The sequence below is a fragment of the Haemaphysalis longicornis genome, unplaced genomic scaffold, assembly GCF_048455015.1.
Source record: "Haemaphysalis longicornis isolate Haplotype H1 unplaced genomic scaffold, Haemaphysalis longicornis Haplotype H1 scaffold_1, whole genome shotgun sequence".
In the NCBI taxonomy this organism is placed as follows: Eukaryota; Metazoa; Arthropoda; class Arachnida; order Ixodida; family Ixodidae; genus Haemaphysalis; species Haemaphysalis longicornis.
Window position 1 is genome coordinate 126,268,525 of NW_027526203.1, and position 18,133 is coordinate 126,286,657.

General features: G+C 50.7%; 1 protein-coding gene across 1 annotated transcript in view; it reads left to right on the top strand.

Annotated features, from left to right (window-relative positions):
• Positions 1-18,133, top strand: part of LOC144149528 (kelch-like protein 23) — a 178,529-nt gene that overhangs the window by 69,114 nt on the left and 91,282 nt on the right. The window contains exons 3-4 of the mRNA XM_077681184.1: positions 681-880; positions 10,892-11,115. Coding sequence (XP_077537310.1) covers positions 681-880; positions 10,892-11,115 — 424 coding nt within the window. The remainder of the gene's footprint in view (positions 1-680; positions 881-10,891; positions 11,116-18,133) is intronic.

Consider the following 18,133-nt stretch of genomic DNA (forward strand, 5'->3'; position numbering starts at 1 on the left):
GAAAACATTTTCAAAGCCGATAGCTTTTCTACGAAAGGCGTAATTTTACTGCATTCGAAAATACCCACAGAAACACCCAAACCACATAGGCAGAAATTGCTTTTTTACGCTTAGGAGTATGTTTACAATTGCTTAACTTATTAAACATGCCTAAACTGTGTTTAAACATTCCTACAAAGCAGAAAGAGTTTCTAGTGCCAAGTATTTAGTTTCTAAAATAAATAATATCGAGTCACAGCATTCTGCGTAGAGTGCAGTTTTTTTTGCAATTCCCAGAACCGCTACTCCCTCAAAATCAATATTTTTCCCATCGCAAGTTTCAAATTTCCCTCTTCTAATCGTCGCAAGTGGTCTTGACCACAATGTTCGGGGAGCAGTCAGCGTGAGCAATTGCGTGAATTCACCCAATTAGGAGGCACAGCATATGATCTAAGTGAAAATGGAATGTACGCACACAAACAGCGCAAGTGCGTCCCTTGCGCAAAAGCAGGCTTGCACTGTTGTCTCTACGACCAATGCAAAATTGCAAGACAGATTATTGTTTCCTTGATATACTTTCTCGTGAAAAGCATCCAACTTTCGGTGTTTGAGTGATAGGTTGGCTTCCCATTCTTCGAAAACGCTCGTAGAGGCAGAATGGGTTGATCCTACGAAGTCAAACGTGCCGTTTTGACCTGCAGCTGTGGCAGTCCAGCGACGAGTTCGTGGAGGCGACGGCGCCGCTGCTGTTCGAGTTGCTGTCATCCGACGAGCTCAACGTGCGTCGCGAGATACACGCGCTGTACGCTATCCAGCGTTGGTCTTCATTCACGCGCACCTTCGACGGTCCCGTGCTATACTCTCTGCTGCAGTGTGTGCGCGTGGGTCTCTGCGGACAGGAGTGAGTGTTGTTTGCCACCACTTTTACCAACGCCCTGGTAGTGGGAAGCGTTGCAGCCGTCAATACGGGCCCTAAGACCGGTGTACTATGCGTATGGTGTTGCTCGGGCTGTCTTAAGCCTGAACCTGAAGTTTGCTTAATATTAGACTATAACATAGTGCCGCGAACCGTGCATGCGTTGGGTTTGTTTATGTGTTGTTTTTGGCGAAAATGCCGCGAACCATGGATTGGGTTTGTTTATGTTTGGCTTTTGCCGACCGGCTGCGCCGGGCTGTGTTATCTGTTTTATCCGCCTGCCAAGTGAAGCCCGTGTTCCATTGTTTATTTTTATGTCGCATGTGTTATCTCTTTTGATAGGGAGAGCGTTTCGAACTAAGGTTAACCGTCTAGAATAATATTTTTTTGATCTACTGTGTTCTGGATGAAATCTACTGTTTGAGAAACACTCGCGCCCAAAGATGAATTCCCGCAGAGCGGACTCCGCGCCATTCGACTCGCCGGCACCAGTCTGAGCACGTCACTTTGTTGACTACTGCTTCGCCGCCTGTGTATTATTTGAGTTGTTAGGGGAGCACAAGTTCGCTCTAATAAACTCGTTTTCCTTGAAGACAACTGCGTCGTCTTTGGCTTCGTGACATCTGGTGGAGGTGCGGGGTACATGCACCTTAAACCCTCCTCAAGTCGTCAGCCAAGCCCAACTGTGCCAGCCGCCGACAGCTAGGCCAAAAGCCGGAGTTTGGACTGCAGCCGGATAAAGTGAAGGCGAAAGACGCCTCGACCGACCGGTTCCATGAACAACGCATCCACGACGACCAACGCAGCGACCACTCCTGTATTTCTGCAGGAACCCAGGGAGCCACTATCATTTTACGGGTCCCCTGCGGACGCTCCTGAGGAGCGGCTGAAGCATCTCGAAAGGGTCCGAGCATTTAACCGATGGGATGATGACGAAACACTCAGGCAAGTGCTATTCTATCTTGAAGACTCCACACGCATTTGGTTCGAAAACCACGAACGTATGCTGACGACGTGGGAGTTGTTCAAAGCCGAGCTTTCCAAAACGTTCGCAACTCTCATACGCAAGGAACGGGCGTAGCAGCTGCTGCAGACACGCACGCAGCATCCCAATGAAAGCATGCTCGTGTTCGTTTAGGAGATGAACCGACATTTTCGATGTGCGGACCCAGAAATGAGCGAAGAAAAGAAACTAAGGTTTCTGATGCGAGCGGTAAAGCAAGAGCTCTTCCCGTGCTTTGTTCGCAACCCCCCAAGACCATGTACGTATTCCCGTCTGAGGCCGCCGGGTTGGGGAAGACGCTTGACATACGAACAAGGCAGTACGACTGCCCAATCAATGCAATGGCACGGCCGCTGGATCAGAGCGCACGCAAGGTGCGGCCTGCCGCGTCGCCCGGAATTCAACGGGCGAGGGCGTGAGTGGTGGTGTTTACGTGTGCCGCCGCTTGACTCCCTCGCGGCGCTAGCGTTCGGGGACTGGTTTCGGGACGGAGCGGGGCGGTCCCTGTAGGCGAGCGCTTGCGCCGACTGAGAGACACAGCCAGCGCACGGGTTTTAAAGATATTGTTGTCCTTCCTGGGCTACTCAACCGCGAAAACGGACTGTCCGTATGTATGTATGTCAGTCAGTCTGTCGCTCAATTCAGCCGTCCGGCCGTGACTGAAGCAGCCAGAAGGTAAAATAATTCTTCAGTGAGATATAGGCAATACATGTTCAATCTAACAAATCTAAAAAGACGCTCCATATTTGACGACATTGTAAAGGAGCCATGAAGACAAAATAGAAGTTGGGTGATAAAAAAGATGGCTTGTGCCGATAACAATGATACCAATATTATCGCAACCTTCGAACAAATAACGGAGATATTAAAGAAAAGGTGTGAAGCAGTCGCGACCCCCCAGCCAATTTCCCGCAACTTTTCTATGACGTCACAGAACCTTGTTTGTGCGATTGGCGGCCGCCTAACTGACCTATCGCGACGACACATGACTGGACGTCTGTAATGGGGCCTCTAGTTCCATTTGACCACATCACTTGAATGCTAACGTGCAGTTCACGCACTGAAAATTATGTTTTATTGTTGGCCCGTATGACGTAATTCTTGCTCGTAACACGTCACTGTGGCGCAAAATTTGAAAGGTTTTAAGTACTTCTGGCTTTTTTTTTTGTTATAAAACATCTTTTGTGGCTGTAATGGAGCTGAGTGAGATACTGAATCCTAGTTCTTTTAAATTAAACGAAGTTGTATTTTCTCTTCATGGCTCCTTTAAAAAAAGATAATATTAAACAAAAAGATAGTAACCACCGGTTAGCTTTGTCTGAAGACAATTTAAAGCCGCAAGTTGATTAGTTACAATAAAAGCGGCGGGTATTTGGTTGGACTTTATTCGTTCGAAATTCCAAAAATGTCACCTTTCCTCGGGAAAGGCGGTGTCGTCAAACGGGAGAGGGACGAATATTTGCCGGCGACGGAATAAAGTTGGCCCTAAAGACACTTTTATTGAAAAACATGTCGACCGGTCAGAATGCGCACCTCATAAAACGGGGACACGCGATAGGATGTTTGAAAAAGGATCTGAAAAGACTAGAAATTTTGCTATGCGGTGTCTTTTGATACCCTTATACTGGCTCGATCATGCCTTGCCGCGCATAGAGATTTGGGTTGTTTCATTTTCGCAGGCACGACAACGCCATTAAACACGCTACTGAAAACTTGATTCCAGAGGCGGTTTAGAAAGAAAAATTACGCCCACCTCCCCTCGCGGGAACCCTGGTGTGATGCGACGCTGAGGGGGGTTCAAGCGCAAGCGGAGAGCAACCGTCGACCGAAAGGCCACCGGAGAGCGGCACACCCGTTATATGCGCAGCGCACCCGAAGGACAGGAGACCGCGGAGAGAGAGAGTACTGCACATGCGCAGCACCGCGCGCAGCGCCGCCCACCGGCGTAGTGAGAGCGCGCTGGGCCGCACACGCTCTCACCTGGGCACGCGCCGGCGCCAGCGCGTCTGCCGCGGCTATGACGCAACACAATCGAACACAATCCACTTTAATCCAATCCGATCCAAATCCAAGCCAAGCCAATCCAATCCAATCTAATCCAATGCCCCTCGCGAGAGTGTTCGCTATCGGGAGGAGAGGGGGAGAGTGGCTGCGGACAACGGACGCACGCGGACAACAACGGACGCACGCAGGAAGCACAGGTCCGCCGACAAGAGATGCTCTGAGCGTCGCATTTAAAATAAATGCGTCGTGCTGTCTTCAAGATACAGTGCGTACGGTCCACTCTCCTAGCTGCTAAGCATTTTTTAAACTTTGCGATGAGAACTACGGCTAGGTACATTTCCTCCGTTATTTCATTGCAGATCTAAACCCATATGCATTTATCCCTGAAGCTAACGGCCGGGCTTCTGGAGCAGCACCAGTATGTGCTCAAATTAGCGAGCTCTAAAGACGTTGCGGTAGTTTGGCTCTGTGAATATACTGCGCTTCAATTCGAATGAATTTTCGTAGCTTAGGAAAATTTTCACATACGTTATTATTACGTCAGCTTTCTTTTTTGAGTACCTAATCATAATCTCTACGTAATGCAGAAGTGTAATGTCTTGTATCTGCACAAAAAATGCGTAATTCACGCAGTTTGAACAATTAATAGTAATGATATTCTAGATGTACATTGTTGGTTTAAAACAACAAAGAAAAAACAGTGAAATGGAAAAGCGGTGTTTGAATTCTTACGCATTATTAGGCAATTTGTTTTTTGAATTTCTGTACAATTTCGCTTTTTTCTTTCTGTCTGGGCAAAAATTTAGCTTGCCGAAGCTCGGCAAATATTTTTTTTTCAATATTTTGTTGACCCGGACATCCCATCTGCTCTCCTTAATTTTTTCGAGGCTACAGAGAACAAGTATGCATATCCTGTAGAAACTGGAATTATTTTTCATTAAACTATATTGTCAAAATAAAAAAGGGCCGACGTAGCTATGGTAGTAGTATTATAACTAAACAACGTGTAATCAAGTCGCATGTGCCGTGAAATTAATACGAATTGTGGTGTTTTATTTAGTGCAAGAGGAAAAACCTACATAAAAGTTGGTTGTGTCTTAAACATTGAGAAGTGTTGGCACTCATAAATAACAAGCGCAGTCACAAAAACATTTTTTTCTGTTTGTACGGAATTTTAATATACCCTCTGCAGTGGCAGCTTGCAGACAAAACGTAAATCTGTGCCGGGCGTGAGGTCACAAAGAGCATTCCGGGCGATGTAAGACACAACGAAACAGCAATGCGAAACAGAAGGCACACTATCAACGCGTAATGCTGCTGCTGCGAACGGAATTTAACTTCCATCTTAACCAAATGAAGCTCGGTCGCCCCTAATCGTGTTTGTCTTTGTACAGGCGTAACATTAGTGCTGGTAAATGCCATATGTAGAGCGTTGCACGCCGATGATATGCCCACACTTGGAAATTAGCGGCTCGTAAGCCGGCGCCCCGCGGGCCGCAACCAGTCCTGGAACGGTGGCGCCGCGGGTGGCAGTATTTGGCGTGAGGCACGCGGCAGGCCGCACGTCAGTGTGCCTTTCATCCAGCGGCCATGACAATGGTTTCAGAGACGATTGGTACCAGGGCTGTTAACTCTGATACGCTACGCGGGACAATCCGCGCAGTCGTTAGGGAAGAACTGCGGAAACTCTTCCCAACAACGCCGCAACCCCAAGTCACCTGTATGATCGACGTGATACGGTAAGAAATTCAGCTCGCTTTGGGGACTTCAACGCCATCCGAAGTAGCCTGCGAGCCACAAGCTATGACCATTTCCGCAGCTGTTAGACGACCCCGCCCTGCTCCCACCCGCCGCCAAGAAGTCCCGTCGTACCGCCGTCCAATGTCGCCCGCCCGACTCCGTGCAGCCCAAAACCAGACGCCGAGGAAGCCGGACGTGTGGCGGACCACCGATAATCGTCCGCTGTGCTACCACTGCGGAGAGGCCTACCACATCTACCGTCGCTGCCCATACAAGAGTTTCGGTTTGCGAGGGTTCTCTGTGGACGCACCAAGCACCCAATTCGGCCAGCGCCCATCTGTGAACGAAGAATACCTGTCCAACACCAGCCGTGGACCAGCCCATTTCAACCAATCGCCGTCGCTCTACCCATACCAGTCGCTGAACCGCCGTAGCAATGCTGACTTCGCACGTTGAAGGTCCCCCAGCCCACGCGGGGGAAACTAAATGCAGCAAGCTCTGGAGGTGAAGTTGCACAACGGCAGAAAAACGAAAACCCTCCAACGACGCAAGGACGCTCCGAACACTGTGATTCACGATATGCCCTCATTCCTACCACCCGACCTAACCCTGACGTGACTCCAGAGCACGACGACAGCCGCCCACAAGGCGCGACGCATACCCGACATGACCGATCCTCCCGCTGAGAGGACGACAACGACGACGGACTGTGCCCGAAAGTTACCACGCGCAAGCCGTGATGCGACACCCCGACGAACCCCGAACTTGAGGAAGGTGGCGTCCGGCGTCAAGGCGTCCATCGACGGCTTTGATGTAGTGGCCCTCATAGATACGGGAGCCGACTACCCAGTAATGAGCAGATAATTTGCCTCTAAGCTAAAGAAAGTTACGACCAGATGGGACGGTCCGCACATACGCACAGCAGGAGACCATCTCGTAACGCCAAGTGGAACGTACACATCATGCGTTACCATAGACGGCACCACGTACCCTGCTGCGTTCGTCATTTTGCCTAACTGCTCCGGAGAAGTAATTCTTGGAATGGACTTTTTGACGGATAACGCTGCAATAATCGATCTGCAGACTAAGTGGATAACTTTTTCCCACGATCAATCAATGACGCCGGAACCGAACTCCGAACACCGTGCAGCTGTAAGGATAGCCGATGATCATGTCAGCCTGCCACCCCGTGCAATCTTGATTATCACCGTCTACTGTGAAGTTGCTGCTCCTGACACCCACGCTATCGTACAGAGTGACCAAAGGTTGCTTCTAGACCGTGGTGTATCCGTCGCAAGAGGCATTGCGTGCTTTAAGCAACACCAATTCTACGTTATGGTCACTAATTTCACCGATAAGTACCAGCATTTAAACAAGAGCGCTGCAATTGCGTTCCTCGAAGAAACGCAAGAAGCAAGTGATGTGACCGCAGTCGCCGCCTTTGAATGCGCACCCGAAGATAGCTTCAAGCTTCCGCGTCCCTTCGACGTGAATCTGGCGCTCCCGCAAGACAAGCGGAACAAATTATTGGCTTTGCTGCATCACTATTGCAAATGCTTTTCGTCGAACTCAAAATTACGTCAGACACCGCTAGCTAAGCACCAAATTATAACAGAAGATGCTGCCCGACCTACCCGACAGTCACCGTACTGCGTGTCTTCACGCGAACGGGAAGCCATCCGGACACAATTCGACGACATGCTCAGCGGCGACATCATACAGCTATGAAAAAGCCCCTCGGCTTCATCGGTCGTACTCGTGAAGAAGAAAGACGGAACATTAAGGTTCCGCGTTGACTACCAGCGGCTGAGCAAAATCACCAAAAAGGACCTGTACCCCCTGCCACGACTCGACGGCGCCCTCGACCACCTCTGCCACGCGAAGTACTTCACATCAATGGATCTGAAGACAGGCTACTGGCAAATCGAAGTGGACGACAGAGAACGACAGAAGACTGCATTCATAACCCCGGACGGCCTATACGAGTTCAAGGTGATGCCGTTTGGGCTGTCCACGGCACGAGCAACGCTTCAAAGAGTCATGGGCACTGTGCTAGCTGGCCTGAAGTGGCACACCTCTCTCATATATCTCGACGACGTTGTGGTATTCGTCTGAACTTTCGACGAACACTTTGAACGGTTGGATTCTATACTCGAGGCTATTCGGAATCAGGGTTAACGCTGAAGCCTGAAAATTGCCGCATCGCGTACGAGGAGCTGAACGCCGTGGAGTCCTGCCTCAACGAGGCTAAAACTTCAGTCATAGGGAAATTCGCAAGACTGAAAGACAAGAAAGGCGTGTGCAGATTTCTCAGACTGTGCGCATACTACCGGCCCTTCGTAGCCAACTTCGCACGCATTGCAGAGCCACTGACAGGATTGACGAAAAATAGCACCCCTTTTAGCTGGGAGAGTGCCCAACAGGAAGCATTCCTCAAGCTACAACAACGCTTACAAAACTCGCCCGTGCTCGCTCATTTCGACGAAAACGCCGAAACTGAAATGCACACGGACGCCTGTGATGTAGGCTTGGGTGCCGTACTCGTCCAAAAGCAAACCGATTGCGAGAAAGTAATCGCCTATGCCAGCCGTGGCCTGTCGAAAGAAGAGAACTACTCAGCCTCCGAGAAAGAGTGCCTCGCTATTATATGGGTCATTTCAAAATTTCGCTCATACGTCTATGGTAGACCATTCAAGGTTGTGACAGACGACCATGCGCTGTGTTAACTGGCCATTTTAAATGACCCCTCTGGCCGTCTTGGGTGATGGAGCTTGCGCCTTCGAGAGTTCGACGTTACAATCGTCCATAAATCAACCAGGAAACACTCCGACGCCGACTGCCTGTCCCGAGCTCCGGTCGACCCACCATCACAGGACTCCGATGAAAGCGCGTTCTTCTGAGTCGTGACGGAGAGCGACTTAGCCGCCCAGCAGCATGCCGACCCCTACTTACGCGTCATGATTGACTACCTCGAAGGTCGTAACGTCACCGTGCCTAGGGCTTTCAAACGCCACTTATTAGCATTAGGCCGGAAAAACTCCGTCCTCGTGAAGAAGAATTTCAGGCCCGGATCGAGAACGAATTATCTTCTTATCATCCCCGCAGACCTTCGTGACGAAAGTTTAGAAGCGTGCCACGACTACCCGTTTTCCGGATATCTCACACAGCTCGCAGTATTGGGAAGATCAAGGCGAAGTACTACTGCCCCGGCCTTACATCCGACGTCACCCACTACGTCCGGAGCTGCCGTGACTGCCAGCGACGAAAAACGACGCCGACGAGACCTGCCGGACTTCTGTAGCCGATCGCCGTCCCATCGAAGCCCTTTAAACAGATTGGAATGGACCTTCTGGGCCCGTTCCCTACGTCACGATTCGGGAACAAGTGGAGTGTCGTAGCTACAGACTACATCACGCGCTACGCAGAGACCCCCGCTCTTCCGAGGGGGACTCCACAAGAAGTCGCGAAGTTCTTCATAAACCAAGTTGTGCTGCGGCATGGAGCCCCTGAAGTCCTAATCACGGACCATGGAACGACCTTTACTGCGGAGCTGATGCAAGAAATCTTCCGCTACAGCAACACGGATCACCGGAGAACGACGGCGTACCACCCCCAAACGAACGGACTAACGGAAGGTCTGAACAAGACAATCGCGGATATGCTGTCGATGTACGTCGACGTTGAACAAAAGACTTGGGACGAAGTGCTCCCGTATGTCACGTTTGCGTACAACACGGCTATCTAGGACACTACGCAGATGACGCCGTTCGAGCTTGTCTACGGAAGAAGGCCGACTACGATGCTTGATGCCCTGCTTCCACATGTAGAAGACGCCGACCTCAACCACGACGTCGAAGGATAACTTCAGCGCGGGGAGGAGGCCCGCCAGCTCGCTCGAGTTCGTACAACGGACCAGCAGTGGTGGATTCCGGCCGCTACAACCACTGACGCCGAGACGCCGAGATGCCGAGTGCAACCTAGCGGATAGTGTGTGGGCTTGGACTCCCATCCTTTGACGCGGACTGAGTGAGAAGCTTCTGCGACGGTATTTCTGACCCTACCAGATTCTACGACGTGTTGGCCACCTTACCTGCAAGGTGATCACGGATGGTGATTCCGGAACATCACGACGAAGCACGCGGCCCGAAGTCGTCCGGCTGGTTCGCCTGATACCTTACTACACAAGATGACCAACTTTTTTGTTGTTTCTTCGGATTTTTTTAATTTTAGCATCGGGTCGATGCACTGTTAGAGACGGGGGGGTTAATGCTGCGAAGCATGCATTGGGTTTATGTTTTGTTTTTGCCGACCGGCTGCGCCGGGCTGTGTTATGTTTTATCCGCGCGAAAAGTGAAGCCCGGGTTCCATTCTTTATTTTTGTTCCGCACATGCTATCTCTTTTGACAGGGAGAGCGTTTCGAACTAAGGTCGGCAGTCGAGAATAATATTGTTTGATCTACAGTGTTCTGGATGAAATCGACGGTTCGAGAAACACTCGCGCCCGAAGATAAATTCCCGCAGAGCGGATGGGGTGGCATTCGACTCGCCGGCACCAGTGTGCGCACGTCACTTTGTTCACTGCTGCTTCACCACCTGTGTATTCTTTGAGTTATTACGGGAGCGCAAGTTTGCTCCAATAAACTTGTTTTCCTTGAAGATGACTGCGTCGTCTTTGGCTCCGTGACAGTAGGATTGCAGGCCTACGCTTTGACGTCTAAGGCCTTAAACCGGTAACCACCAGAAAAACAACTCACTGTACATATCGTACTTCACGCTACTCGTACTGGTTGACGTCGTATGACCAAAGTGTGGCGTTTGGCCCAAGCTGCAATGTTGGTTTGTACCCGGGAACTGCTACCTTCTAATATAGAAAAATCACGCAAAACCATAGGGTAGCCTAACACATAACCGCAGTGGTGTACTATAGAAGGGTGCATAAAGAGAAATGTATCCCGCCTTCGCACATAATTTACTCTGGCGCAGCCAGGCCATCTGCCATTTTTTTAACGTTTAGTGCACCAGGATCTAGCAGTGGTGGCTATTGTTCTCTTACCTTAGGCTCCCTTCTTTTTACACTCAAATTTACACGAACGCCTTTACGGTAGCGTCATCCAACAATGACACGTCATTGTTGGATGACGCTACCTGTGCTTATATCAGTGGCATCACCAGGTAGAACCACTTCTTGCCATCTGGGCAAATAAGCAAGCATATTGACCAACAGCCATGGATTCTCGTGTGTCACGTAGGGCCCTGCAGGAATTTCGGCAGCGCTGTCCTGCCATGGTGCAGAGCATGGCCTACCAGGCCGCCGTGAGCCACACACTCCAGCGAGGCCCGTGTGCGTGCTCGCCGATCCCGCAGCTGCTGCTGCAAATGGCCACGCTCACTCCGGATCTGGCGGCCGCAGCCTCCGGTGACAAGCCGGGCACTTGGCCGGGAACCTTCCCTGCTTCAGTCATTCCCTCCACGTGTGAGAACGAGTTCCTCCCTTCTTCTTGGTAGTCAGCACCAGCCGAGAAATTAGCGCATTCTTTCGAGTTTAGCATGACTTTGAACGTTATGTTGTATGCGTCGCAGGTATACCTTACACCGCAAAACCTTTACGGGCATTGCGAGCACCCATTTAGCTCCATCTAAGCGATTGGATAGAATGAAGCATCCTAATCAACTTACTGCTGAGTTGCGCCCAACAAAAGAAGAAAAAAACACAAAATACACTGATTAGCAAAATGGGGATAGACGGACAGGGTGTTGCTTGTACCGGGTGTGCCATTTGTCATCTATCGAGGCTTAAAAAATGATGCACCTGAGGAGCACGAAACCCTACCTCTTTGGTTTCGAGCATAATTTTCTGTTACGGGTATTAGCGTGGCAGCGTTATTGGGCTCATTTAACGATTTTTCCGTGGATGCTAACCATCCCTTATCAGTTCAGCTCACCAAGCGTCCGCGGAAGTACGTCATCCCTGCTACTCCGAACCTAAAACTGGGACACCAAGAGACGAGGGCCCGCACGAATATCGAATACAGAGCAGCAACAACGGGAGTGTAGGAAGGAGGACAACGATACTACAGCGGAGTGGAAAGAAAAAAGATGCGTGATTTCTTCAGGTGCCAGGCCGGGGCAGTGAAGTTCGTTCTACGCTCCGTCGGTAATCGTATGCCCGGCAGATACGTTCGCCAGCCGTGCCCACAATTTCCGCCACCACCAAAGCGACTCTCCCTCTGAAACTGTTGACGGCGCCAACATTGTTTAACCTAGCTAAAAAAAATGGCACAGAATTAGCGTCAGGCAGTGAAAAACCAAAGAAGGCCTTTAATATCGACGAGAAACAAACTGAAATATGTCCCAGTAAGAAATAAAGCTGATTGTATGGTGTATAATCACAAAAAGTCTATTAGTTTTCGAATATTTCACGGCCCTGTCACCCCCGCGACCTCTGGCGAACGATAGATAAATCGCCCTAAATATAGATCCGGATGTTTTCCCGGAGAACAGCTATGTAAACATCCTCGGTGTGGCCCTACTAAGAAGCGGCGGAGCCAATCTTACAGTCGCCGAAATGCAGAAAATATTTAACCATTTGCAGCACAGGGTAAAACAGCTATACAAAGGAAGACCGGGATTTAAAGGAGAACAAAGGACGAAACTTTTTCGGCACTGATGAGCCGGATATCAGATAGCGTGCGGTACAAGGCAGTAATCCGCACTGAAGAAAGCCGAATAAGTACCATCATCGGGCAGAATGTCGGGCAGCCTTCAACGACCAAGGTTTCTAGATCACGCAATAGGTCCTTACGCTATGGCACCTTCAAAGAAATAAGAGAGGCTTATTTTATTTGGTACGGGCCATCCAATGGACGGGTGGGCCCGTCTCAACGAGACGGGCGCCCGCCGCGGTGGCTCAGTGGCTATGTCATTGTGCTGCTGAGCACAAGGACGCGCGTTCGACTCCCGGCTGCGGCCGACGCTTTTGTGATGAAGGCGAAAAGCGAAAGCATTCGTCTTTTCTAGATTTCGGCGAACGTTAAAGACCTCGAGATGGCCGTAGCCCTCCAGTACGGCGCGCCTCATCGCCTCTGCAGCGTCAGTGCGTTAAACACTATCAATCAATCACGTGGAACAGATTAACTAAAAACTCCCACATTTATTGGGTGCGCGAGCCACAACAAAAAGGCCGGTGCTGCGATCGTTTTGACGTCACTTGTAGGATACCCGTTCTTATCTTGCTGCATATTTGACTTCCAGCGCGTGACAATGCTTTCTTAGGACGCGCTTTCTAAGCGTATTTTCGCGTTAATTTTTGGAATTTGAGGGTTATGTTCAGTGTGTGAAGCGTAGTTTGACCTTATGCAGACTTTATAACCGTATCAACGATTGAAGGCTGCCCGCAAACAACTTGAACATGGTGGTGTATGCGTACGTATGCGACCGAGCCGAGTGTAAGCGTAAGCTGCGGCTCGTTTCCCCGATCGATATTGTTGGCTACGACTGTCGCCTAGCTTAATGTTTATATTGTTACGGAACAGGGGGACAATACCCGGTGTCCCACCTTCGACGACGACGAGGAAGTGGCTGGCGTGCAGCCGATGCGAGCTCTGCGATAGCCGCCATGTAAATAGTGTAAAATAGATCGACCTCATCCCATGGTTCATGTCCTGCACCCCGTAACATGTTTGGTGGAGTGTGCGCCTTTCTCCCCGTCCTGGCCCCAGCATCGCTCCGTCTCGGCCCTGGCGCAAACATCGAGGGTACGCGGGCCGTGTCTGGCAGCCCCAGCCCCGCCGCGATCAGCCCATGACGATGCCCCCGCCCCGTGCCCCCAGCCCGTGAGAAGCCGATCAAGAGCCGGCACCCCACAAGATGTGACCAGCCAAGACGTGTCGCCCATGCCGTGTACCCAGCCTTTTCGTCCGGCGCGGTTCTCGGCACCCTCATCGGTTCGTCGTGGCCTTGTGGGCGTCGATGTTCGGGGACCAGTCGTCATCGGAGACCGCCATCGTCATTCGCGGCAGAAAGGACTTCATTGTTTATACGCATCGCACCTCCTCCTCACCGCACCCGTCCACTCACGGTGACCGAGCTCGACCGCGACGGTCGTCTTTAGCCGGGGGGTGATGTTACAGAACAGGAGGACATTACCCGGTGTCCCACCTTCGACGACAACGAGGAAGCGGCTGGCGTGCAGCCTGTGCGAGCTCTGCGATAGCCGCCATCTAAATTGTGTAAAATAGATCGACCTCATCTCATGGTTCATGTCCTGCGCCACGTAACAATAGTTCACTTGTCATTCGAAAGAAATGTATAAAGCAGGAAATCATGAAACGTTTACTGCTCGCACAAACTCTACACACAGACGCCCGCCGTGCCTACCCACACGGCCCACGAAGCGGCTCGCACCGACACAGGTCATGGCAGCAACACCTCGTCGCCGCTTTTTAAAGTCGCGCTGATTACGCAAAATGAAGTTCGCCAAAGTGGATGTTAGTGTGATGAAATATTGTGGTAGGTAGTGTCATCAGCTACTCAAATGTTAGCCGCCATCCACGTCGTACGGCCATGGAGGTCAGTCCCGGCACCGTCAGCCTTTTCACACGCGGTGCGGCGAGCGCCCGAAGGATGGCGATACCTGTGCGCAGGAAACGGCCGAAGTCGTGGCAGCTATTTTGATCATCGAACGCTTAAATGGCAATCACAGCGTTTACAAAGTTCTACATACGACAAAGTGGGTGACAGTGGGGTGAAAAGTAGTTTTATAGACTGTCGTTCGCTGGTGTAATGATGGCGGCGATGAAATATCGGCCGCGACGCTCAGCCTAAAGTTCCTAACACCCGACTCCGAGCATACGTAGCCGGCTGGGAGCTGCTGGAGAAGACCTTCTTCTAAAAGTCGTCGCGCGCGAGGGTGTTGCCTTTGGGTTCCCCTAACTTCTCAATTTGGTGGCTTTGTACACAGCCTCGCCTTCTGTGAGGAGTCGTGAGTTTTTGAACTTGATGCCAGAGAAAGGCAAGCTCACTGTAAAATACAAAAGTCGAGGTTGCAATTATAAGTTCCCACGAAGTGGTCCTAATGAAAACTAAACATAGGAAAGCCTATACCAGCTCGAAGGCGTTGAAAACTCGCGTTAGTACCATTCATACATTGCGGACAAGTTGTCGGGAAAAGTAAACATATCAGCCGTAAAGATGACGCCAGTGATAAGTTATCAAATCAAGGCATAACTATAATATAAAAAAAAGCCACACTGCAATTTATGCGAGCACTTCTCAGCGCTTGTCTTCTTCATTTTTCTTATTTGTATCCCTGTTAGTTCGTGCTGTTCCCCAAGGCGCTGATTGCTTGCCCGGAATATTTCGGCTCTAAACAACTTTTTTGTGCACATTGCATCAAAACATGAAGAGGGTGCACGGGGTGGCAACACACACACACACACACACACGAACGCACACACACACACGCACGCACGCATGCACGCACGCACGCATACACACACGCACACACACATGGTCGCATAAGCACAGGAAATGTGTTCCAGCAGAGGACAACATAACTCGGCGTCCTTTAAGTGACGTTACTCGTACGTCGCGATACGGTACGTCCTCGAGGCCAATAGTAAACCTGGCAGCATTCATTGAACGGTGGGAAGCTCACAAAGTTCTCAGAATGACACAACGACATACGCATTTCCTAGCTTGTTGTCGCCTATGGGGATGTAGTCGTTTTTGAGGACACCAGTATTTTACTGCGGCATGAGTGCAGGTGAACCAGGGAGATAGTAGAGGCATTTGATGTTAGAAGAAAAGGGAAGGCGTACGTCGGCTGTACAACTGCATAGGTCGGCAAAACAGAAAGAACTCACTCAAACTCAATCACAATTTTTTTCATTCATGCTGTACTCAATCAAACTCAGACTCAAAAAGCTCGTCTGTTCACAAAATCACTCGTACTCACTCATCAAATACTCATTTGTAATCATACTCACTTGTACTCAAACTCATTTGTCCTCACGAGTATTCGTACTCAATCTGTACTCATGAGTACTCACTCTGTACTCCTGAGTACTCACTCTGTACTCATGAGTACTCAATCTGTACCCATGAGTACTCAATCTTCTGTACTCATGAGTACTCAATCTTCTGTACTCAGGAGTACTACTCATTCTACACTCACGAGTACTACTCATTCTGCACTCACGAGTACTACTCATTGTGCACTCATGACTACTACTCATTCTACACTCATGGGTACTCAATCTGTACTCATGAGTATTACATTTGTATTACTCACGAATAATCAAGTTATCTGCACTGTTAGCTATGTCGTATCTCAAATGGAAGAATACATAGAAAGAAATAAAATGTTTAATTGATTAGAAAATCACAGGTTACATATATATCAGGACAGAGGAAGAAACGTCTGACGCGGTGCACTGTCGTAGGGCGACTTACTGCGCGAAGGCACGTACATGTGAGAGAGCGAAACGGAACGTAAGCACTCGCGTTGCATCTGGCGTCTCCTCTTGTTTCAGGAATAAAACAGCAAAGTCTAGGCTGAGTCGGGCTCAGGGGAGCTCGGGACTTGCCGGTGCGGTCGTGGCCGTAAACTGCGGTTTTGTGCCTGTCTTCGGGTGGCAGCTTTTGTCGTCCGTTTTCGTTTCCCGGCGCGCTGATACTCTCGTAATCGTGCTCCAAATCTGAATTGTGCCTGCCCGCAGGCACAATGAAACGTTCGCGTAGATTGACGTCCGTTCGTATCCAGATCACTGTCCGCTTATTCACAGATGCTCGATGCTGGCGTTTGTTTTTTATTGTTCCGGATACTAGAAACTTCGTTAAGCGGGCGTTCGTCTCGTTGAGTTTCGGTGAATTTCAAATCTGCATGATTTTATTGTGTGTGTGCCGTGGGATAGCCTTCGTCAGACCTGAACTTGACAGTGTTTATGGCGTTGCGTTAGCCGCGCCGCTTACGTCGGCGATTGTGTTCGTGTAGCTCGTCGCATGTTTGATGCATGTGGGGGCGTAGACGTCCGGTTTGTCCTGTGGCGAGTTGCGTTGTGTAGGAATGGCATAGTTCGGCGCGTTGAGGACGTTGCTTGAATTGTCGTGTGCGTTGCGTATGGTGCGGGAGCCGTTTGGCTTTTCGTTTAGTGTGCGGTAGCGTGGCGTTTTCGTAGGGTGGCATGGCTGATCGGTCAAGGTCGTTGCGGCTGCGTGCTCGCAGTCGCAGTGTTGTTTCGGAAGTGAAACCGTTGTGGTGGGGAAGCAGGCGTGGTTCATGCCGTCCGTTCAGTCCCACTTCCTTGGCGTCGCAAGCGTGACTTCATCGTTAGGGCATTCGATGCCTTCGTCTGGATCGGGTTCATTTGTTTCCGTTCTTGCCGTGTCCGTGTCGTCGCTCAAGCCCTCGTCTTTTTCCCGTTGTTTTGAGAATGCTATAATCGCTATCTCTCCCATACAAGCAGGCTCCGTTCGTCCCGAGTCCGCTTGCTCGCGGTTGCGTCCTCTTGTACGAAATGGTGTTTGTCGTGTGAGTCTCGGTCGGAGCGTGGGTGCCGGGGATCTTGTTCGTTCTAGCTCGGCCATGCCGCATGCGCTGGCCGTGTCGTTGCTAGTTGATGGACCTACCTGCACGAGTGTTATGTCGTTCGTCCGCTGGACGTCGGGCTGGAGCAGCGGGTGTGGAGAGCTCGTGCGTTCCGGTAGGGTTGAACTGCGTGCGCTGGGTCTATTGTTGCTTGTGGCCAGGTGATTTCTGCGGTTGTTACATTCGCTGGCCAAGTCCGGATAGCAGCAGTGGGAGCGGAGGATGTCGCGAATAGTAGTTTCCTCCGTGTGTGCTGGTTTGGTGGCGTTCCGTGCGCTGTGCATTTCGTTCGCCGTGGTCAGTTCCACTGGTTGAAGTTGGATGTCGTTGGTCGCCTCTGGTGCGTTTTGTGCGCTGTGCGTCTCGTTTTATCTAGGAAACCCCCTATAATTGGTGTGCGGTTGTTCGCCACGTATGGTGCATTTCGGCCGCCGTGGGTCTTGTTCGCTTGTCGTGGCCATATCCACCAATCCGGATGTGATGTCGTTGGTTGCGTGGACCGGCGCCAGGACAGCACGAGCGAAAAATGTACGTACTGGCTCCGTTGCGTTCCGTGCTCTCAGCGTTCAGTTCGTGTACGTCTGTACCAGAATAGCGGGTGCCAGGAACGTGGTGCCTTCTGGCTCGTGCACGCTGCGTACGTTGCGCGCCTCGTTGCTCGTTGCTGGAATGACCTGCGCGTGGGCGATGTAGCTCGTGGGCGATGTAGCAGAGCAACGTGTGTTCGTTATCTCGCCAGAAATGCACTGACCTTCGATGCGTTTCCGTAATCGTGGCGATTACCTGGGAGAGGTCCGGTGAGCACGCAATCACAATTTTGCATGCGTCGTATCGTTCATGTGCGTGTCGTCGTGCATTCTGCCTATGTCCGGATCTCGTGCAGTCCAGGCACCGTGGGAAACGT